Source organism: Phocoena sinus, chromosome 8 (genome assembly GCF_008692025.1).
Source record: "Phocoena sinus isolate mPhoSin1 chromosome 8, mPhoSin1.pri, whole genome shotgun sequence".
NCBI lineage: Eukaryota > Metazoa > Chordata > Mammalia > Artiodactyla > Phocoenidae > Phocoena > Phocoena sinus.
The window spans coordinates 104,815,963-104,839,736 of record NC_045770.1 but is presented as its reverse complement, the minus strand read 5'-3'; the positions used below and the strand labels follow the sequence as shown (position 1 = coordinate 104,839,736).

At 38.7% G+C, this 23,774-nt stretch overlaps 1 protein-coding gene across 5 annotated transcripts in view; it reads right to left on the bottom strand.

Annotated features, from left to right (window-relative positions):
- The window catches only part of KDM2A (lysine demethylase 2A), a 108,160-nt gene that overhangs the window by 18,007 nt on the left and 66,379 nt on the right, over positions 1 to 23,774 (bottom strand). For 4 of the 5 annotated variants that reach the window (XR_004351095.1, XM_032640168.1, XM_032640169.1 and 1 more), the window contains 7 exons: positions 20,052 to 20,230; positions 14,095 to 14,201; positions 13,644 to 13,737; positions 12,306 to 12,459; positions 11,328 to 11,443; positions 7,652 to 7,778; positions 4,836 to 5,230 (listed from right to left, as the gene is read on the bottom strand). Coding sequence is in view for 4 of the 5 variants with exons in the window: in XM_032640168.1 (XP_032496059.1) it covers positions 4,836 to 5,230; positions 7,652 to 7,778; positions 11,328 to 11,443; positions 12,306 to 12,459; positions 13,644 to 13,737; positions 14,095 to 14,201; positions 20,052 to 20,230 (1,172 nt within the window). In the remaining variant the exon portion in view is untranslated. Of the gene's footprint in view, positions 1 to 4,835; positions 5,231 to 7,651; positions 7,779 to 11,327; positions 11,444 to 12,305; positions 12,460 to 12,632; positions 12,701 to 13,643; positions 13,738 to 14,094; positions 14,202 to 20,051; positions 20,231 to 23,774 lie in introns of those variants that run through there. The other variant, XM_032640170.1, reaches the window with a different exon arrangement.

Sequence of the window (23,774 nt, the reverse complement as noted above, 5' to 3'; positions counted from 1 at the left end):
TCCTTAACAGGTGTGAGAGGTCTTCTTGGAAAATGCTTGTTTTGGTCTTAGTGTTATCTAACCTAGAGGGATGATGAAGTATGCACAAATACTTGAGAAACAAGTTACTCCAAAACAAAACAAAACACAAGTTCAAGTTGTAGCAAGCAGAAATTCTAAAGGCCACCGGAAAAGGACAAAAACCAGACAGGGCACTAGGAAACTCACTCCAGGTAAGTTTTCAAATCACACATTAAACAAGACCTAATTTTTTTCTCTTATTAATTCAGAATAAAAGATAGGCAACAAAGATGAGAATAAGAATATAACATTATATAATACAGGAATATAATGAAAATATTTTTAAATAATTGTATCTATTTTAACCTAACCTATATGCCTTGGAGCTGAGTTATTTAAAACTTTTTAGTCAGTAAGAATATGTGAATTATTACAAATATCTTGTCAGTAAAAATTGCAAATGAAGTTTTATTTATACAAGTTCTTCTTTTCCCTCCTCATCTGGTTTAATGGACTAAGTTCTAATTACACTGGGTCCTCTATCAGCTCTTCTCTTTATTAGTGAATCACTCCCAAAGTGTCAGATGAAGGAAATTTCTGATTAGTGTTTCTGTATTTATTCACAACCGTAACTCTCTGCTTCAGTCCCATCATACTCCTGGGATGGAGCTTAGTGTAAATTTTTACATCACAGTTACAAAATAAAATGTTAGAATCTTAGATCAGAGCAGCAGTAGCCAATTGTACCACAAAGAAAAAATTTCAAATTTATAAATTGAGAGCTTTCATCATTTAGATAATGTTGTAGTAATCAATCTGTATCATCTAACAGGAAAGTTTATTAACTGGTAAATTAAAAAGACTGGCACCTCCTTCCCTTAGAACAGAATTGACCACCCGCCCCTCAGTGTCATGCCCAGCACCTGTAAACCTAGAAGGCACTTACTTTCTTAGCCCACTTAAAATGCCTGCTCCACCACTGGACTGTAAGCCCCCTGAGGGTTTGGTCCACAGTATGTTCGCATATTTATACCAACTCTAAGCCTGGTTCCTGGCAGAGAGTAGGCAGGCATTATTCACATTAGTGGAATAAGTGAATTTCATAGATCTGTAACAGTTAATTTTTTTCTGTAATAATGATACTGTTTATTAAGTACTTTACTAACATTATCATTAATTTTCACAACATCCCCACTGAGGTAGATGTTATTTTACAGAGGAGAAAACATGCTTTTATAGATCTAGTATCCTGCCCAAAAGTCACATGTTTGCCAAGCTTATCAAAAGGTTTTAGGGAAAATAAGAAAGTAGAAAAATATTCAATAACACTGAAATTGTTTCATTAAGTGAGCTGGGCAGCCAAATGTATTGATATATTAAAAGCTTCTTTATATAATACACACACACACACACACACACACACACACATTAAGAGCTCCTTTATTACCAAAGTAAGCACAGACAGAACAGTAAAGTCTGATTAAAAACTCAGTCTTCCAGCCGACCCCCACCATCTTGCTATGACGCACTGTCCGCAGTTGATGTGCCCCTCCAGCCCCGCTGTAATGCACATACAAACAAAGACACCTTTTCTTACATTAATGGGACTGCACTATACATACTGCTCCAGGTCCTGCCTCTTTATTCAACGTTTCTCAAGAACACGGCCTCTCAATTTTAGATTAGGAGCCAAGGTTACTCACACCCCTCCCAAATAGGACTTCACACATGCTCATTACTTTCCCCTGAACTCTGCCAATAAATCAAAACTTTTTAATGCCTCATTTTTCATCTAATTCCCTTCAAACTCTATACTCTATGATCTTTCTTCAACACTGCAGAACATTTTAGAATCTTCAAAGCCCTTTTACCACATCAGTAAAATTGACTTTTCTCTCAGGGAATAGGTAATTATGGATGTCTTGAGATATCCACCAATTTTCCTCTCATCTCTTCTCCTAGTTATTTGTGAGAGTCATATAGGCTACAACAAGAAACAATCCCTCTCTCTGCAGGAAGGGTAAACTCTGGGCTTGCTTTTGTCCTTTGCTGCAGTGTAGCCTTCTGTGCTACCACAGCACCAAGTTCTCTAGCACTGCAGTCTCCAGCTGTGGCAGTGATTCGGCACCCACCCAATCCAATGCTTTTTCCTTTTTGGTGATGCTTAGATTCTCGAAGTACTTAAGCCATAAACTCAGTGTTATCTAAAGCTCAGATTAAATATAACTGGTCAAATGTAGGAATAATCCATTTGATCTTAAGTGAAACTACCTGCAGAACTGGGTTCTAAATCTTTTGTCTTCTGTTATCAGCTACATTTTGACTATGGTATTGGGTAAACAAGAGAAGGGAGAATTCAAACACTGTCGGTCTATGCAGTCATCCTACTGGGCCACTCGTTCCTCATGCTCTGGTGTCTATGCCACTCTGTCTTAGTGAGCAATGGCAGCCAGATTCTCCATGATTCCTGATAAACAGGAAGCTCTCTCTAGACACTTTTCACAGTGTTAAGAGTTCTCTTTAGATGGCTCTTCTTAACTCATTCCCTTTCTTTTTTTTTTTTATTTTTTTTTTATTTTTATTTTTTTTTTTTATTTTTTTTTTATTTTTTTTTTAATCATTCCCTTTCTTGCTGCCTCCTTTTACTCTGCTTAATATTTGACACAAATCTTTCTACATTTTCCCCTACCACTCTGCCTCTGCAAATATCCTTATTTAACTACGTTAAGGGAGTTTGTGTATTTCTATCATGACATTTGACCTGTACAACTGGTTAGTGAATTATAATATGACTTCCTGCAACTGGATTCAATGAAATCAAATCCATCTATAGACATCCTTTAGGATTAAAAAGATATTTTTCTTTTTCATGAATTAGAAATACAGATTCCCCAGGCCACAAGAACATTAGTGAGAGATAAACTTACAAATCTTTCTTCTTAGGGTTTCTAAAGGCAATTATACAAGTTAATAAGTCGCCAAAGTCATGATTTAATGTTTCCTATATGCATCCATGATGGAATAGCTACCTGAAAAAAGAAACTTCTGGGGAGTTCCCTGGTGGCCTAGTGGTTAGGATTCTAGGCTCCCACTGCCGTGACCTGGGGTCAATCACTGGTCAGGGAACTGAGATCGTGAAAGCCGCGCGGCGCGGCCAAAAAAAGGAGAACCTTCTGTAGAAAAAAAGATGATGTTACACTCAAACTCTCAGGAAAACATAATTATACACGTCCCATCACAATGGAAAAGAAAAAATGTAAGTGCCCTTTGTTCACTCAGGGGTGGGAAGTGAGTGTGGGAACTGGTTTGTGAATCTGGAAAAGTAGGCTAAGTTTGTTTTGCTGCACATTAATCATGACAGATATAGGACCACACCCGCCTGGAACTTTGTTATTTCCTCCCATAAATACAAGCCACAATGATAACCACCTGCCTCGTCTAGAACAGCTGTATAAAACCAAACTATAAAAACCAACTGTGTAGCTTCTATCACTATGGAGAGGACCAACCTCACTAGGGTACCACCCCTTTTAGTCTCTTAAAGTTTTTACCACTTCACTGATGCATAAACAGTAAGATATAATTAAAATGTCAATCGAAGAAAGAAAACATTAAAAAAATTAAAAGTCTAGGTCCTATCCCAGTCTTTGGAATTCTTTCCTGAGGTATCTGGCAGAAGGTAGGGAGCACCTCAGCTGGTTGGTTAGTGGTGGCCAAGGGAAAACTTGAATCAGGAATCAGGAATGGAAAAGATGTACTATGAGATATTCTGCCCGTCTTCCTTGAGGTCACTAAAATTATTCCTTATAAATTCTTCTGTGGCTTAAAACAATCTATATGACAGGTCTGAAAAATAACACTTACTACAAATGGTGAACTAACTTTCTAATACACATACCCATGCCCTGCATCCAAGACATAATTCCAAACAGTGACTTAAAGACTTTTTGGTGTTCATATTAATGGTTACTTTTGTGTGTGTGTGTGTGTCCGCGCCGGGTGGCATGTGGGATCTTAGTTCTCTGACCAGGGATCTAACCCATGTCCCCCTGCAGTGGCAGCGCAGAGTCTTAACCACTAGACCACCAGGGAAGTCCCCAATGTTTATGTATAAGGAAAGATTTAATAGAACTCTCTCCAGTTCAGACAGCTCAAATCTGGATTCCTTAAAAATAAGCTCATTTCTTTGAGACCAATATATGAGGGCTGGGCTGGGCTTTGAAGATTACTAATGCTTGGAGACTTATTGAGAAAGAAGAAAAATATACAACAAGAAGAAACTTGAAATAGCAATAGGATGAATTATGTTTAAAATGACACTCTTCTCAAAAGTTGCCCCAATGTATTTAAGTCTTAATACTAGATAAATTTGAAGCTAAATATGTTAAACATGCTCAACATAACCCAACATTTCAATTTCTTTCCTCTAAGTCTGCTTGGGGTAAGACTGCTAGAGATTGTTATTGGCCACTTTTGCTCTGAAATAGGCCTCTTTATCTTAGTGTAACTTAAGTTCAAAGTAACATTTCTTAATACAAACATTTTCTCAGGCTCTTCCTTTTTTTAGGGTCAGCCTGAAATCAGCATTTTTAGGACTAGATTTAAGTCCTAACTGAACGTACAAATGTTAGTATTTTCATAACAGGGACCTAACCTCATTCTAGGAATTGAAACACTGTATAGTCCAAACACACACACACACACACACACACACACACTTAACTTCTTTCTCGCTGAACCAAGATTACCCAAAACTCCCAAATTTTCTCTCAGAATCCAGAAACTGAATGCCCTAGCCAGATCAATAGCTGTCATGCAAAATAACCAACCCTTACCTTTACATCAGCAATGAGAGCATCTTCGTCTTCTATCCCTGTAGGGACACATTTCTTGTGCAGTGGCAGAGACTCCAATTTATCTACAAGGCAACGAAGGCCTTCAAGCTCAAAATGGGTCAGATGCACCTGTCGGTCCTTTCTGGGGCTACACTGGGGATCCCATACTTGGCCATTGTGGGAGCCCCGGCTAGAGTCAGAGGATGAGTCCCCAGACAAAGTTTTCTTCAGACTTGGAAGACTTCGGCAGGTTTTGCCCAGTCCATCATAATCCAGGTTAACCCCATTGGCTACAGGGCTAGTGAGGACAGAACGCCTGCTGCTCAAGCGCCGGGGTTCTCGATCTACTGCTTCCTCATCCCCATTTCCAGACTCCAACCCATTTAACTCCAAATCTGCCAGTATGAAGAGAAAATGCAGTAAGAACATGACACATGGCCATGTGATCAACAAGAGAAATAGGTAGTATGGGAGGGGCCTTGAGGTTATAAATGACAAAGCTGTCACATTTTAAAAATGGTCTTCCCTATTCCAACCAATTTGTCCACTGCTGAAAACCATTTACAGGTAAAAACAGGATCCTGAGCTAGCAGGACAACTGAGGTAACAGTCAACTGGATTTTTAAAAGATTGGGAAGGGTGCAGTCTTTAAACTGTGTGCTAGAAATAAGTTACCTATGAAAATAGCTGTAAATTAGTTTCAAGTTCAAACTTAATTTGGGTATTATGGGATTTCATTATCTTTTAAAAAAATAGTATGAAGCACATATATTTAAAAAGTAGTTTTGTTCAGTTTTCACCATAAAATTAAGCTTTGGAATTGAAATCTTAGCAGCATGGCTAATAAAACAAAGTGAATATTTTTTAAAATAAAGATTTTGATAATCAAAACAAAGTGAAAATAAAAGTTTTAATGAAAGAATAATTTTAAAATGTTAACTGATCTTTTATTATGAAAGTAACACATGTTGACTATTAATAATTTAGAAAATACAGGAAGGTGCAAAGAAGTAAATAAGTCATCCCATATCTCTCCACCCTTGGATAACAACTCAGTGTGATGTATCTTCTTTCCATCTTTTCCTATACATATGTGTATGACTATGACTTGATGTATTTTTTTTGTAAACCTTATAATTTAATTAATTAATTAATTAATTAATTTTTGGCTGCGTTGGATCTTCATCACTGCGCACGGGCTTTTCTCTAGTTGTGGCGAGCGGGGGCTGCTCTTCGTTGCGGTGCGTGGGCATCTCATTGCAGTGGCTTCTCTTGTTGCAGAGCACGGCTCTAGGGGCGCAGGCTTCAGTAGTTGTGCCACATGGGCTCAGTAGTTGTGGCTCGTGGGCTCTAGAGCGCAGGCTCAGTAGTTGTGGCACACGGGCTTAGTTGCTCTGTGGCATGTGGGATCTTCCCGGACCAGGGCTCGAACCTGTGTCCCCTGCATTGGCAGGCGGATTCTTAACCACTGTGCCACCAGGGAAGCCCGACTTGATGTATTTTTAAACAAAATTAGGATCATGCTGTATGTACAATTCTGTATCTTGCTTTCATGTATTGGTGAGCATGTTTCAGAAATGCTAAGGCAAAAAGTATCTTGCTTGGATTGAAGACTCTCCATTAAATATATGACCACAGGATACTACAGTGTTGGCTCCTCTTTATTTTTAAGGCATGGAATAGCCTAAAAATGTATAACTGAAACTATCTTGACATCCAATAAAATATTTCTCTTGATAGAAGTTGGGGAAACATTAAAGCACAGAGGTTAAGAAAATACATTTTAGAATCTTACCAACATGGTTTAAGCTGTAGCTTTCCCACTTATTAACTCTTAGATCACGAACAAGTTTTTTAATCTCCTCGAACCTTAATGCCCCCATTTGTAAAATATGCATAATAATAGCTACACCTCACAGCTAATAATAATAACAATGTATATAAGCTGCTTAGTTTGGTGCCTGGAATATAGTAAGAGTAATTATGATGATACGATCCTAGTTTTTATTGTGCCAAAGACCATTCTTTACAGAATAAAACATTTTAGACAACTGATTACTCTTCTCTTTTTTTTGGCTGCGCTGTGTGGCTTGCAGGATCTTAGGTCTCCCACCAGGGACTGAACCTGGGCCATGGCAGTGAACATGCGGAGTCCTAACCACTGGACCACCAGGGAATTTCCAACTGATTACTTTCGTGAGGAGCTAAGTACTAACAACTCAAAGATGAGATCCAGAATATTTCATTTAGCCCTGGTAATTCACATCTGGGTAGGAGGATCAGCTGTAACCAGTGTTCAACTTCAGTGAATGGATTTGGTACTTCTAAGTAGGTAAGTAAAAAAGACAAACCATAAAAACAGAACTACTAGACTTCCCTGGTGGCGCAGTGGTTAAGAATCTGCCTGCCAATGCAGGGGACACGGGTTCGAGCCCTGGTCTGGGAAGATCCCACATGCTGCGGAGCAACTAAGCCTGTGTGCCACAACTACTGAGCCTGCGCTCTAGAGCCTGCAAGCCACAACTACTGAGCCCATGTGCCACAACTACTGAAGCCTGAGTGCCTAGAACCCATGCTCCGCAACAAGAGAAGCCACCGCAATGAGAAGCCCATGCACCGCAACGAAGAGTAGCCCCTGCTCGCCTCAACCAGATAAAGCCCACAACGCAGCAATGAAGACCCCACGCAACCATAAATAAGTTAATTAATTAATTAAAAACAAAACAAAACTACTGAGCAACAGCCTACAGAATAGTCCCAGTCTCACCCTCAGTCCTGCAGAGTATCTTGAAAGTTCATGTAGGTGGAACACTTACCCATGCTAAGGGACTCTTTCTGAAATTCCTTAGTTAAGTGGGAACGGTTGGTTATGCAGTACACATAGCGCTCCAACACGTACCAACACATCTCATAGTAGAATGGATAGCGGAACTTATTTGGAACCTACACAGGAAAAAAATGATGAAAAAATCAAGCTGATAATAATTTTCAAGGAAAGAGAGTAACAAACAATCACTGCAATAATTAGCCCAGGAAAAGCACTCTCTAAGTAGCCTGCAAACCTAAATTGTCATGTGGAACAAGAACTTAAGTGGATCTGTCAACTTAGAAAATGTTGGTCTTGGGAAATAATCACTAAAGATAAAAGGTACTTGGAAAGATCATTCAGAACTATCAAGAAGCTGTCTTGTTGAGTGGGAAAGCATCAAAAACAAGTTTCCAGACAGAGAGTAAAATGTTAGTAAGACACAATATACTTAATTGAGAAAATTGTTTTAGGGTTCTTAGGATACAAAGGCATACCAACCACTCTTGCCTTTACTGTGGTTTTACTCTGAACCAGAAGGCCATGAAACACAGAATATAATAGGAAATCAGGACATGAGATAAAGTTATATGTTTTTATTATGTCCTTACATATATGAAAGTATGATTAGAGATGCATTCTCAAGGTATATCTAGTCTAGGACATGAGACTGAGTACTTGCCCCACTATTAACTCTCAGCTTGCCCGTCTCATACATTGTAGTCTACCAAAATGGTATGTCCACAAATCAGGTTACTACTCCACGTGGCCTAATCAGTTGCTATCTTTAGTCTTCTTTCCAGTTCTCCCCAAAAGTAGCATGAAATTATTCCAGCTGAATTATAATAAAAATAATTGCCCTTTAGATCTACCATAGTCAAGGAAATGGCAAATCAGCATGGATCAACGAGTGAGAAAGATCAACCATGGGGACTATCCTAAATACAGACATAACTCATTTTATTGTGCTTTTGCTTTACTGAGTTTTACAAATTGAAGGTTTGTAGCAACCCTGCACTGTCAAATGATGGTTAGCATTTTTTTAGCAATAAAGTATACTTTAATTAAGGTATCTACTTTTTTTTAAAGACATAATGCTACTGTACACTAACAGACTACATGTAATGTAAACATAACTTTTATATGCACTGGAAAACCAGAAAGATTCATGTGACTCAGTTTACTGCAATATTCGCTTTATCGCAGTGGTCTGGAACCAAATCTGCCATATCTCTGAGGTATGCCTGTATATTCTGCCCATCTTCTTTCAGAGAGGCCATCTCTCAAAAGGATAAGGCAAACAATACTTTTAGGATTGTTTTGAACATGTAACTCCTGAAAATGTTCCCACCTCCTTTCAAAGCTCCATGTCAGGTAGTCTTCCCCAGTCAAGGAGACCCAGATGGGAGTCCCTTTTCAAAACCCTTCACTAGGTCACAGGGCATCACTGTGGAATGAGGAGATCACTTTCCTCATTGCAAGGCAGGAGACACATGTACTTTTCATTAGCTTTAAAACGCAGAGGCTTCAGGCTCCGAATCTCGGTCTCTCACTGCCACTACATCTTTAACAACTAGAAGAGGTTTATCCACCCTTATTTGAAAATCAAATTAATTTACTTCTGGTACAGTAGGAGAGAACACAAGAATTAATAGATACTTGATCCCCCCCAAATTAAACATAATACACTGGACTTCTCTGCTCGCCTTTTAAGTTTTATTAACACTTTTCTGAAAGGTCTTTATTAAAAGTTCAGGACAACCCAAAATTCTAAAACCTCTGGGACTCTGTTGAGAGCGGAGTAATACTGACAGAAAATAAATAAATAAAATATAAAGTGGGCATTAAACTTTTGATTTTTCACTTGGAACTCAAGAGACTGTACTAATAATAGCCAAGACATCACACACCCAAACTGTGCCATTACATTTTACCTATGCTGCTAGACACCACAGAGCACAGCAATTTCTAAGACTGGGTTAGAATGTTTTTGGAAGAAAAAATTTTAATACTCATTATAAAATTACTGAGCCTTTAAGAGCTATCAATAGAATAATTACTAAGTATCAAGTTCAAATAGTCTATTTCTACACTGGCATGGCAAAAGTAGCCAAAACATTGTCTTAAATTTACAACACTGTATATTTCTTCCCTAAAGCATTCTCTACACATTCTCTTTTAAGTTAAATTCTGTAAGTTTATAGAAGTTTGTAACATAATAAACATATGTCAAGTTGGTATTGGCAATGTAAAAGCTTGGTGGAGAAAGTAAAAAAAAAAAAAAAAAAGGCTCTGTGTGTACATATGTAGAGGACCCAATGAAATGTTATAGAAACACGGAAGGGTTCCTATTTGGAATGAAAGAATTAAGCCGTTCTTAGGAAAAATGGAATAATATAGCAGTTAGATACTGAAATTTGACATTTTCTGATAAACAAAGTCCAGGAAAATTAGACAGATAAATCAACATCAGTTATTACCAGTTTAACTGTCTGAAGGAAATTTTTCATGCAGAGATAAGGTGATCATTTTACCTATGCCATTGAATATATATTCTCCCTTTCTTCCCTCAAACTGAGCAAACAATTAAGCTGTGGGTATAATAGCTATTTTTAGCCAAAAAAGGGAATGCTTTTTAAAAACATTTTCAGATTGAATCTTACAGCAGTGTAGGTGGTATTACCTCTTAGAATGATTTTGAGTTAAATAAGAGTATTTTACTATGAAATTATGTAATTTTTCTCTTTTGAAACATTTTAACTACTTTTACTGTTACTATAACTTAAAACTTACTAAGCTATTTACTGTTTTCTGTACTTTCATTACTTTTAACAAACAAGCAGAAGTTCAATTCTATAAAATTTATTTAAAAAGCACTGCATCCTCTCAATTCTAACAGGGCAATCCCTATAACTCCAACAATACCAATCTTATAACTTACGTATAATATAATAGCTCCAACCAGAATAAATGTTTCAAAATAGGCACCAAAATGGTTAACTGATCATGTTCACAGTAAATTGGTCAGTGACTACTCCTTCTAAAAGTTGTGAATTCTTCATTAATTGTTATTTTTTGATTTTTGATTTTGAAAACTTTCAAATCCACCAAAAAGTTTAAAAAGCAGTACCACTAAGACTTCCACAGCATCTCCAAGATTCACCAATTGTTAACATATCACATTCTCAGTGGCTGGGGTTGGGGTGAGAAGAAAACCTAACTAAGAGAGGGTTTTGTGACATGAGAAACTTATATGAAATCAAATTTCAGTGTCCATAAACAAAATGTTATTTTATTTGAGCCATCCTCACTTATTTAAGTATTTCATTCTACGAGGCAGAGTTAAGTGCTTATGACAGATACTGTATGGCCCACAAAGCCTAAAATATTTACTATCTGATCCTTTACAAAAAAAGTTTGCCAATTCTTGCCTTAAGGTATCCAATGCATGTAACTTTTCCCCTATATATCCAGAATGGTTTATCAGCTATGTAACATCCTATGGAAAATTGACAAAACAAGACACACAAATCATTTTCTATAGGGCTTCATTCTCTCACACAACCCCAGTTGACAAAGGCAGTATACACATTCATAATATAACAGTTTGAGTGTTACATAGTAAGCAGACTAAAGAAAGATATAAGAAACCTCTTCAAATCCAATTATTACATAGAGTTACTTACCCGTGTCCGATCTTCAATGTTGTATATTTTTAACTGCATGGGGATATTGAAGCTATGCAAAAAATTGCCTCCAAACACTAATGTGTCTGTAGGAGTATACACAGCATGAATCCAGCCTAGAAGAAAGGGAATGGAGGGCAGTGGCTGTAAGCACACATTGTAACATGGCTCTCTCAGAGCATTAGTACAAGACTTCTGGATCACACTTTTTACTCTAATTCTGCCTCTTCACGGCTGGTCAAGTTACTTAATCTCTTGCAGCCCCAATATCCTCTATAAAATCAGGATAAATTATACTTTATATGTGTGGTTGGTAAGCACTGAATGAGAAAGTACGTGTAAAGTGTTTACAACAAACTTTCAATAAATGGTGCTTGCATTTTTTGGAGCACCTAATATTAACCAGGCTTAGTACAAGAGAATTTACATGTATTGTCATTTACTCCTCACAACAAAATGAGACAGGGATTTAAATATTTGACCAAAGTAATATTAGCAGGTAAATTCATAGTCAGAATTCTAATACAGGTCTGTGACTCCAAAATCTACGCTCCCTCTAAGTACTTATTTGGGAACTTAGCTACCTGATAAAAACTATTACTGATTTAGCACTCTAGCCTTCACAGCTATCCCTTAGCAGAGTAGGTAGCTCTTAATAGGGGGCTGTTTATCACCTGCAAAACAGGTCTTATCCCTAGGATTCTGAAGAGCTGGGCTAATGTGGGGCTCAAACATGTAGATCTGAAAAGCTGCCACTGGCAATTCTGATACATACTCTTAGTGGAAAATCATAGACTTTAAAAAAGAAGATAAATTCTTGTCATCTACTCAGTAATGACAAGAAAGAACACGCCATTGTTTTCTGCCCACTCCAGCATCATAACCATTCTTGGTGTTGGTGGTAATCTATCAATTTATTTTTCTTTAAGAAAAGAAAGTGGCTAGAGTAGACAACCCACTTTTTTGCATCTTGCTTACCTGAGGGAATGACGAAGGTATAGCCCTGCTTGAGCTCAATGCGCTGGCAATCTGACACCCGGTCACCCAGAAAGATGTCTCCCTGTTTCCCTGACAGCAGCCAATTCTCGTACAGCTCCAGGTTGTGGGCTGTAGGGGGGATGAGCCAGAAGACCTGTGAGTTAAAAAACTTCAGTCTGTTAACAGCCATTGACATGACCCAGTCGTCTCCCTCAACTGATAAACAGGTACAAACTTAAGACCAACAGGTAGAAGAGAAACAAGCAATCCTCCCAGCCTACAGAACTTGACCATTTGGGAAATTCTAGAGGCCTCAAGGAAGTGAACCTTTTTTGTCCTCCACTTGATCAAACAGCATTAGGGCTTCCCTGGGGTTTGATTGTAGAACCCGGAACCTATACAGGACTCAGAGAGAAGGAGGGCATTTAGCTTGTCACCTAGGCAGTCCCTTATTTGCCCCTGGCTGGCTGGTCTAAATGGTCCTAAGAAGCACAGTTAGTTAGGTACAGTACCTTCAAAACACAGGCCTGAGTTGCTTTATTCCAAGGTAGTAACCGAGACTGAAAGGACAGAACTTAAGATACCACTTAAATGGATCCAAAATAAACAAAATGACTCTGGATTTGGAGGTACAGCTGTTCTAGATTTGGCCCTCACATTTTAAAAGCATCATCTGTTTTCATTCCAGTTCTACTTTTCTCTCACAAATGCTTTCACTTCTTACGAGAAAAAAGGGTAACGTAAGAGTGTAATACTATAAACCTCTAATATTAATTCTACATTTCCATTCTTAAACAGCATTCAGAAGCACTCTGAGAAGCTGGAACAAAGGTCTTTATGAATGAGGATAATCTTTCAAAATCTATTTATATCCTCTGACAGGACTTAAAGGCTTCCTATGGCTACATTTCAGACCAATGCCTCTATATAGGGAAAAGTGGTTTGGATCCCAATTTGCTGATTTCATTGTGAATCTACCCATAATTTGTGTTTCCTTCTACTACTTTATTATACTTTCATGTAGAGAAATTATCTTGTCCTCCTAAAACCAGTTCCTTGCCTTCATTTGGAGAATTCTGTTTTGGGAATCTAGAAACAGGACCATTGAGGTTTACTAAGTAGTGATGCCAATACTGGTAAAATGAGAATGAACTAGATGAATAGTAATTCCTACTGGACTCTAGCCAAGAAGGTCAACTTAATCTACAATTCTCTCCAGATACGAGTGGGGACAATCCCCAGTAGGCTCGTTTCCAGGGTATATGAAGCATGCATGTACTGAAGGAAACTCATATAACCAGCTTCAGATTCCAACCCCCATCACAACTATGACCGTACCTTTCCCCCTTGATGGATGTGATACCAAACAGAGGTACCACCAAAGTCCACATGGAAGTCAGTATAGCAGCCTCGAACACTCATCAGACAGTACCTGACCCAAAAAAAGCAGTAGCATTAGTACACTGACAAGAAAAAGAGGACTTTTCCCACCACAATCTCCCCTTGTGTACTCCACTCCCTCTATTTTCCACCTAATAAACTCCCAGTCGGTGAGAGGAATGCAATCTCAAGCTATCATATTATCAGAAGATACTTTTGTTTTTATGTCATCATGGGCTATGGTACTCTTACATACACTCTTCCCTTTGGAACTAAAGTCTACTCTTTAAATAATTCACCTTTTTGATCACTTGGGACCCAGAGCAAGGTTCCGAAGGGAGGAACCATTTCTTGCTATCACTTTGGTGTCCCACAGCACACCGAGGAAAATGCAGGGTAAGCCACTTACTTCTGCACTTTAGGGTACTGCATCTCCAAGATGGCATTTGTTGACTCAGTCTGACTTTCTTTTAAATGCCTTGGCCACATATTGTCTACCCAGTCAATGAAATCCACCTTTAAAAAGGAGGAGGAACATTTAAGCTTCAAAGGAAGGGTTGGGATTAAAGAGAATTCTAAAGTCAAGAAAAATAGAAATTCTCAAAACACACACTGAAAGACTACAATTTAATTTTAAGCAAACAAATAATATGTTGGTGAATCTTAGGATCAATAGGCAAACATTCTAGAAATAATTATTAAGTGAAAATAAAGACTAATGGTTCCATCAGCATGATCATAAAAGTAGCCCTAATCAAAACAAAGTCATTAAATGATGCCATAGTATCCAACCAAGCCCTCTCTTCTGTGTCAGTAGTGGTATAATCAGCTGTAATTTTTTTTTTTTTTTTTGGTCCAATAAAAGGCACTGTCTGGAAGGTACCTATAAACTTACCAAAAGATATAAGTACTGTTAGAGCAGCTAAGATACCATTTAAGAAAGAAAGAAAAGAGAAAAGAAAAGAAAAAAGAAGAGGAGAGAAGTATAATCAGCTGTACTTTTTGAAGCCACCTTACAATGCAGGGGACGCAGGTTTGATCTCTGGTCAGGGAACTAAGATCCCACATGCCGTGGGGCAACTAAGCCCGTGTGCCACAACTACTGAGCTCCTGCGCCTCAACTAGAGGGCCCGCGTGCTGCAGACAACAGAGCCCACGTGCTCTGGAGGCCACGTGCCACAACTAGAAAGAGAAAACCCGCACACTACAATTAGAGAAAAGCCCGCGCACCACAACAAAGAGCCCACATGCTGCAACGAATGATCCTGCATTCCTCAACAAAGACCTGATGCAGCCAAAAATAAATAAATAATAAATAAATCTAAAAAAAATAAAATCATTTAAGAAAAAGTTAAGATAATAAATTTAAAAGAAAAAGAAAGAAAAAGGGAGGGGAGGGGAGGTGGAGGGGAGGAGAGGAGAGGTGGAGGAGAGGAGAGGGGAGGGGAAGGGAGGGGAGGGGAGGGGAGAGGGAGGGGAGGGGAGGGGAGAGGGAGGGGAGGGGAGGGGAGAGGGAGGGGAGGGGAGGGGAGAGGGAGGGGAGGGGAGGGGAGAGGTGGAGGGGAGGGGAGGGGAGAGGTGGAGGGGAGGGGAGGGGAGAGGTGGAGGGGAAGGGAAAAGAATTCCAGTAGGGGTTTGTAGCTTGCATGAGCAATGTGCTATAGAATCTACTGGGTTAGGAATCAGAAGTTCCAGGTCTAGTTTTCTGAAGATCATATGTGAGCCTCTGGAACTTATCTGTAAAATAAGGATAACTACCGCAAAGGAATATTGTGAGGATTACATGTAAATACATGTTAAAAATTTTTTGATATAATGTCATCAGAGTTTAGGAATCCATTTGTTTGGCCACACCATGCGGCATGGGGAACTTCCCTGACCAGGGATCGAACCCGTGCCCTCTGCAGTAGAAGCATGGAGTCTTAACCACTGGATCACCAAGGGAAGTCCAGGAATCTGTTTTAAATATTGGGTTGGCCAAAAAGTCCGTTTAGGTTTTCCATAACATCGTACAGAAAAACCCGAACAAACATTTTGGCCAATCCAATATGTGCTGAAAGAAATGAGAAATGAAAACAGTATGAACTTATTAAAATACTTCACACTGAATTGTAACGTGCCCTGTACCTTCAAATGACGGCACCCAACCACTGAACTCCAAGAAACAGTCTTAGGTGGATAAAGTGTGATAACCATGTGATAACCAAATAACCATAGATTCAGCATAGCACTGGTGTTCCAAGTATCTAACTTATGGCTATAAAAAGCATGTACCTGGTAAGCTTTATAACTTATGTATGTATATATTTGATCATTTATTTCCTTACAACATAGATCTAGATAAATGCATACAATCTGTGTGTAATGATATGAGGCAAATGTCCAGTGGACACTCAGATGTAAGCTGTGGGAGAGTGTTTGGAAGGGGTCACCAATGATATACAAGATTTTTTTTTTTTTTAAATATTTATTTGGCTGCGCTGGGTCTTAGTCACAGCATGCAAGATCTTTAGTTGCAGCACGTGGGATCTAGTTTCCTGACCAGGGATCAAACCCAGGCCCCCTGCATAGGGAGCACAGTGTCTTGACCTCTGGACCACCAGGGAAGTCCCGATATGCAAGTTTAAATAAGCAAGATGAGGAACAACTATGAAGGTTAACTTGCTGCCCCATTTCAAAGAATTTCCACTCAGGGATCCAACAGTTTTAACTAAGCATCCACTGGGCCTAAGAACACTGAATGAGCCCCAGATTCTTCTTTCTATCAAACAAAATCTACTTTCTGCTCTCTTGATGTAGTGGCCAGTTTTCTCCCATCTCCTGGTGTTGTCCTTTGGAAAGCCTTTAACAGAATACAGAAAAACTGTGAGTTGCTCAGTATACTCACTATAAGTTCTTATATCTGGATAGGGAGAGGAAAAGTTAGGAACACATGAGTATTTTTTGTCAAGTGTTCACTCAGAGATAGATGAACTTCTCTGGCTAGAATTTCTCACCTGCAGCAATAAGTCACTCTCTGGCCTCCCTTTATTTGATATTATTGGGTATTATCTGACTATCAAGAGAATATTATGGTAAGGCGTTCATACATTTTTCTTAGGTTAATCTTTAGGCTCTGGATAGGCCTTTTGCTAAATGGCCTCATCCATATGACAGCAAGTCTCCAGCGGAGATAATCACAGTTTCTACCTGTCCCGTACCAATACAGGGCCAAACTGGCAAGAAGTGCAATAACTAAGACATAATCTATTCATACACTGTGCAAAAACAGCTCATGGCCTTCCACGAACTAATTTCCCCATCACCAAACAAATCTGCACATTACATCTGCTGCTATTTTTCATCTACTTCTCAGTTACTGCTGGGATGACAGCAGAAATCACCTCTCTCTCTTCACTAGAGAGTCCCACTTTATGCTACCACCTACAATGGGCACTTAAAAGTTGTCCACCTTGGGCTCCCCTGGTGGCGCAGTGGTTGAGAATCTGCCTGCCAATGCAGGGGACATGGGTTCGAGCCCTGGTCCGGGAAGATCCCACATGCCGTGGAGCAACTAAGCCCATGTGCCACAACTACTGACCCTGTGCTCTAGAGCCCACGAGCCACAACTACTGAGACTGCATGCTGCAACTACTGAAGCCCGTGTGCCTAGAGCCCATGCTCCACAACAAGAGAAGCCACCACAATGAGAAGCCTGCGCGCCACAAGGAAGAGCAGCCCCAACTCGCCACAATTAGAGAAAGCCTGTGCACAGCAACAAAGACCCAACACAGCCAAAAATAAATAAATAAAATAAATAAATTTATTAAAAAAAAAGTTGCCCACCTTACTTTCCCTGCACCTACTTTTGCACATATTATTCTTCCTGCCTGGGATTCTGGTCTTCCTTCTCTTTGCCTCATTTTTTCTTTCATGTCAAGCCTAGGTACCGCTTCCTCCAAAAAACTTCGCCCAATTCTCCTCCGGTTTAGGTTAGGTGGGTCCTTCCTACTGGCTCCCACAACATTCCGTACTTATTCAGTTTTGAAGCACTTACCACATTGTAGTTTCTATAAATGCCAATTCTCTGGTCTTTCTTCCCCATGAGACTCTAAGCATTTTGAGGACAAGAATGATCTTGTTTTCCACTGTACCTCTAGCACCTAAGCACAGCACTTAGCATGTAGCAGGCCCTTAAACCAATAAGCTCACTCTGAAGGTGTGAAGATCACAGTGAACAAGTAATTATGTAGTTTATGTAAAAGATTACTACATGAATGAATACATTTTTCAAAACTCACTGAAATGTACCCTTAAAATGGGTACACTTTATTGTATATCAATTGTACCTCAATAAAGTTGGTTTTTTATTAAGCATTATTGAGATATATTAGAAAAGACCTAGATAAATGGAGGGATATACCTTGGGGGAAAATACCCTGGTAAATAAATAACACCCTAGTAGAATAAGAATGTTGCTGCTTATATAGCAAGGTCATAAAAAGCTTGCTTCCTTTTAGGAGGTGACTTTGGTAATAATAGCTCACTCAATCTTTCTGGCCTTGTTTTAGGTCTCTAGAAGATACTGGTGCACTGTTCTCCGCCCTCTAGAAAATTTTCTATTTCTGAGCTCTTCCATGGGTTCTATTCCTCCATTTAATGGTGGAGTACTTTTCTAATTTTTATAAAATGATGTAGCATTTTTATCATTAAAACTAGGGGCAAAATGAATAAATTAAGGATGTTACAAAGAAGGCTTCATGTGTGAATAACACATTTCTAAATTTTAAGAATGGAAAAGTATGATCCAGGCCAAGTTTTACTTTTACAGCTACAATCTTACTACTCTTAAATTGAAATTCTAAAAATATTAAGGAACACATTTATAAACAATGTTATTGTGATTCTTACTATCTCTCTTATTGAATTCTTTATTTATTAAGTGCACCTTGTTAGGTTAATAACAAGGCTAAATTCTAACCACCTGTCTTCCTGTATTTCCACATGACCAAACAAATGACAATTAATATAAAAAGGATTTTTGTCATTTTAGGGAGGAAAAGTTTTCTTGAGAAATTCTGTATTTGTTGTAGCATCTCCAATAACAAGAAACAATGACAAAAATTATAGTCTCTTCACATAACACTGACAACATTTTCCCTTTGGTCTGTACACACCAATGTGTTAGTGATAAAAAACAATGCAACTAACTAGTAAGTTGAAGGTATGTATGTATATAAATGTATATATAAAACAGTATTATATGGGGCTTCCCTGGTGGCGCAGTGGTTGAGAGTCCGCCTGTCGATGCAGGGGACACGGGTTCGTGCCCCGGTCTGGGAGGATCCCACATGCCGTGGAGCGGCTGGGCCCGTGAGCCATGGCCGCTGAGCCTGCGCGTCCGGAGCCTGTGCTCCGCAACGGGAGAGGCCACAGCAGTGAGAGGCCCGCCTACCACAAAAAAAAAAAAAAAAAAAAAAAAAAAAAAAAAAAAAAAAAACAGTATTATAACCAATTAATACCACATTTCAACTTTGAAAGTCAAAGGGTACAATTTGAAAGTCAAAGTATATGTATATATATATGTATATATATATTTTATATATAAATGCATATATAAAACAGTATTATAACCAATTAATACCACATTTCAACTTTGAAAGTCCAAGGGTACAATTAGGATAATTTAAATGGCGATAGGATAAAACACTGAGAACTTGACTCCGAAAAAATGTACATTTTTTCCATTAGTACATTCCAAATTCCACCGTTCCAGGTGGAATACTTGACTCAAGTGAGTTCTGAGACAGGAATAAAAGTGGTCGAAAAATGACTAGGTATATTTTAAAAGTGAAACCAATCCCACTTAGGGAAATGAGTGCTCTCAGCATCCTGTAGACAGCCACTTTCATAAGAGATGGGTTAAATCAGTATCTACCTCAGGAAAGTTAAGCATCAAAAACTAACTTCCCCTTGGGATGGGTTGTCAAATTATTGCTATTAGTCATCCAACAGAATCTACTCGAGAACCCATCTCATACAATCACCTGGCTCTAAATCAGTTTTCTCCCAAGCATCTCTGCAAGTATAAACCTATAGGATAGAAATTTATTAGGCAAACTTCCTATTCACAGTTCTTATCAGAATGAATTTAAGACTTTTCTCCATTACATGCAAAGGCCAATGTTCTTAAATTATCAGAATGGCCTCTCCCTATCAAAAACTAAGTGATGTTGGAAAATGATGAACCTTCTAAAAACACAAGTTATTCTTATTGAATTGTCTTGTTCATCCTTATCCTGTATGTTTAAGAAGTTATAAATTCTCCCAGTGTATAATCAACCCGCTTGGTGACAAAGACAATGTGGAGAAAATGATTAGACTAACCGTGGAGGGCCGCTGCACCATATTCTCCAGCCTGGTGTGGCTAAACTCTAGGCTGATGACATTATAGAGTTTTTCTCGCTCCTCCTCTGGGGTCTCATAGTAGCGTGTCCACTGAGCCATGGTCATTTCAATGCCTTTCTGTGTGTTCACATCCATGACATCCACCATCCGACGACTCCCTGCCATGAAAGATGCATTGATCATCTCTACTGAGCCACTAATATCCTTAAATATATTAAGAATATAAGACACAAGTGAAAGTAAACAAACTATCCTTTCTTCTTTGCAGTATTCACTAATAGGCTATAGCTGTCACTTTCAAGGTAACTGACAGAAAATCAAATCATAAAGAATGACAAAGACAATGGTTAATATTAAAAACAACAATCACTCCCTATGGCATGTTTACTATATGGTCAGGCATTGAATCTTATATTCAACATCTCACTCAATCCTAACAATTTTAAATACTAAGTACCATTCATAGATGAGAAATTTCATTCATTCCATAAATATTTACTGAATGATAAAGACATCTTAATGAATACAAAGATGTACATCAGATCCTCAACCAACTATAACAACCACAACAAAAAGCAGAATGTCACAGAGCCAGCATAAAATAGCAGAGGGGAGAAAACAACAGCCTCAGAGCCAGAGACCCAAGTTTAAACCTCAGCTCTAATATTACTTAGGCAAGTTATTTAACTTCTCTGAACCTTAATATCTTCTTCTGTAACTTGGGAATAATATCACCTTGTGGGCCATTGTGAGGATTTAGTCAATGAGGTAAAATGTCTGACACAAAATAGGTGCTCAGTTAAACAGCAGTAAAAATAAAAGAAAATTTAAAAAAATATTTTACACTAGACTGACCAGAGAAGGATTTTAGAAAAAGGGGCGCATGGGGTGGGGGGGCTTCCCTGGTGGTCCAGTGGTTAAGAATCCACCTTCCAATGCAGGGGCCACAGGTTCGATCCCTGGTCGGAGAAGTAAGATCCCACGTGCCGCAGGGCAACTAAGCCCGCGCGCCACAACTACTGAGCCTGTGCACTCTAGAGCCCATGCGCCACAACTAGAGAGAAGCCCGCGCTCCACAACGAAGAGCCTGCGTGCTGCAACGACGATCCCGCGTGCCGCAAATAAGACCTGATGCAGCCAAATAAATAAATTAAAAAAAAAGAAAAAAAAGGAAGGGGAAGAAGAAACATTTGAGTTGAGCCTGGAGGAATAAACAGAATGTCAACAAGATTCAACAGAGAGAATTCCAAGCAGAGGCAACAGCATAAGAGAAGATATGGAGAGGCAGCACACCTAAAAAGTTAAGAAAATGGAGGTCAAGGAGGGGAGAGAGAGAATAAAAAGTTGCCACTGAAATATTAAGAATACTGTTCAATTTGTAAGAAACTAACCAACACCTATATATCCACCTGGCTTGGTGGATATACCAAGCAGTGTTAGGACCTGGTCCCCTGCCTCAAGGAGTTTATAGTCTAGTTAGAGATAAGACATAATAGGCAAAAGGACAAGAATATGGCCATAATGAAGCAGATATGGCAGAATACACATAAAAAGATAACTGCTAATGTAAGACAACGGACTGAACCTACTCTTCATTATTTGGAAGAAAAGGCAAACACTAAATCAAAACTGCCTTGAAATACCACTTCACACCCACTAGGATGGCCACAATTTAAATTTTTTAAAAAAGGGAAAATAACAAGGGCTGGCAAGGGTACAGAGAAATCAGACTGTGCCGGCAGGAATGTACAATGCTGCAGGTGCTATGGGAACACTTTGGTAGCTCCTCCATAAATTACGCAGAGAATGACCACATGATCCAGCAATTCTACTCCTAGGTATATATCCAAAAGAATCAAATGCAAGTGTTCAAACAAAAACTTATACATGAATGTTCTTAGCGGCTCTAAATCACAACAGCAAAAAGGTGGAAATAACCCAAATGTCCATCAACAGATGAATCGATTAACAAAGTGTGGTGGGACTGCCCTGGTGGTGCAGTGGTTGACTCTGTGCTCCCAATGCAGGGGGCCCAGGTTTGATCCCTGGTCAGGGAACTAGATCCCACATGCATGCCACAACTAAGAGTCTGCATGCTGCAACTAAGACCTGGCGCAACCAAATAAATAAATGAAAAACTAAGGAATTAAAAACAAAACCAAAACCAAAGTGTGGTATACTCATACAATGAATGGATTATTCAACCATAAAAAGGAATGAAGTACTGTTATATGCTACAACATAGATAAACCTCAAAAACATTATGCTAAGTGAAAGAAGCTATACACAAAAGGCTGCATATTTTATCATTCCATTTACATGAAATATCCAAAATAGGCAAATCTAGAGACAGAAAGTAGATTAGTGGTTGCCAGGGCCTGAGGGAAGGAGAGAACAGGGAATGACTACTTAATGGGTATGGAGTTTCTGTTAGGGGTGATGAAAAAGTTCTGGAAGTAGGTATTAGTGATGGTTGCACACTGTGAATATACTTAATGCCACTGAGCTGGATACTTTAAAATTATTACAATGATAAATTTTAGGTTATCTGTATTTTACCATAATTTAAAAAAAAACTAAAAAGTGAATGCTTTCCTTTAGGAATGTAGATAAGGCAAACACAGTTCCACTATGCCAATGCTACCAGAGCACTCAGATAAAATAATGACAGTCATAGAAATAACTAACTTTTACTGAGCACATACTACGTGCCAGACACTGTTCTTCACATTTAAGTAACTTGCCCAAGGTTACACAGGTAGTAATTAGTGGAGCTGGGATTTGAAACCAGCCAGTTTTGTTTGAGTCCACACTTTAAAATCAATATATCCCATTATATAAAGTTTACACAATAGAACATGTGTACTATCTTTTGGGGACATGAACTGACACTGGAGATGTAACATTCTACTTTAGGTAGAAAAGAAGAATGGATCAGCCAAAGTACATTTAGTAATAATGGGTTATTGTAATCACCAATATGTTGTTCACTGCATTTTAACAATCATCATTTGAAACTTCTGATAAGTCTGTCAGTTTAAATATAATCACTGCTTTATTTTAAATCACAACAAAGATATCTGTGACCATCCACAGGTCTATTTGGAAAATATAAGGTTAGGAAGGGCTCTAAAGACCATTATTAGCAGAAAACATATTGAGGACATGAGAAAGTGATAAGTGAGAAGGAATGCAAAAGAAGGCTAGTGAGTGAATCAGTCCTTATATCTGTACAGCTCAGAAATTTGGATACTGTAAGTCTATGACAGGATCTAGAAGTCTATATTTTTAACAAGTATCACAGATGATTCTGATGCAGGTCATCTGTGGATCACAAACCCCTAAGAATGCCTGACCAATAGAGAAAAGCTTTGGTGGTCCATTAACTTGTGGATCCAAGGAATTACTTCCTGGAGGTCCATTAGGAAAAAAAAGTCAAGCGATGGACCGATAAGTACTCACGTACTATGTTTTCCGAGGCCCCCTGAGAACCCTGCCTTGTGAAGAGTAGGAAAGCATTTTAATTAGTAAACAGATTTACTGAGTATCTACTATACTCCAGAGACTGTGCTAAGTAATAGGAAATACATAGTGACAGGCAGATAGCTGGAATCTAACAGAGAAACAGGTAGGGGAGTGGAAAATACAGGGAATTAGAGAAACTTCCTCTACCTAGGACATTTATCTCTTGGATAAACGGAA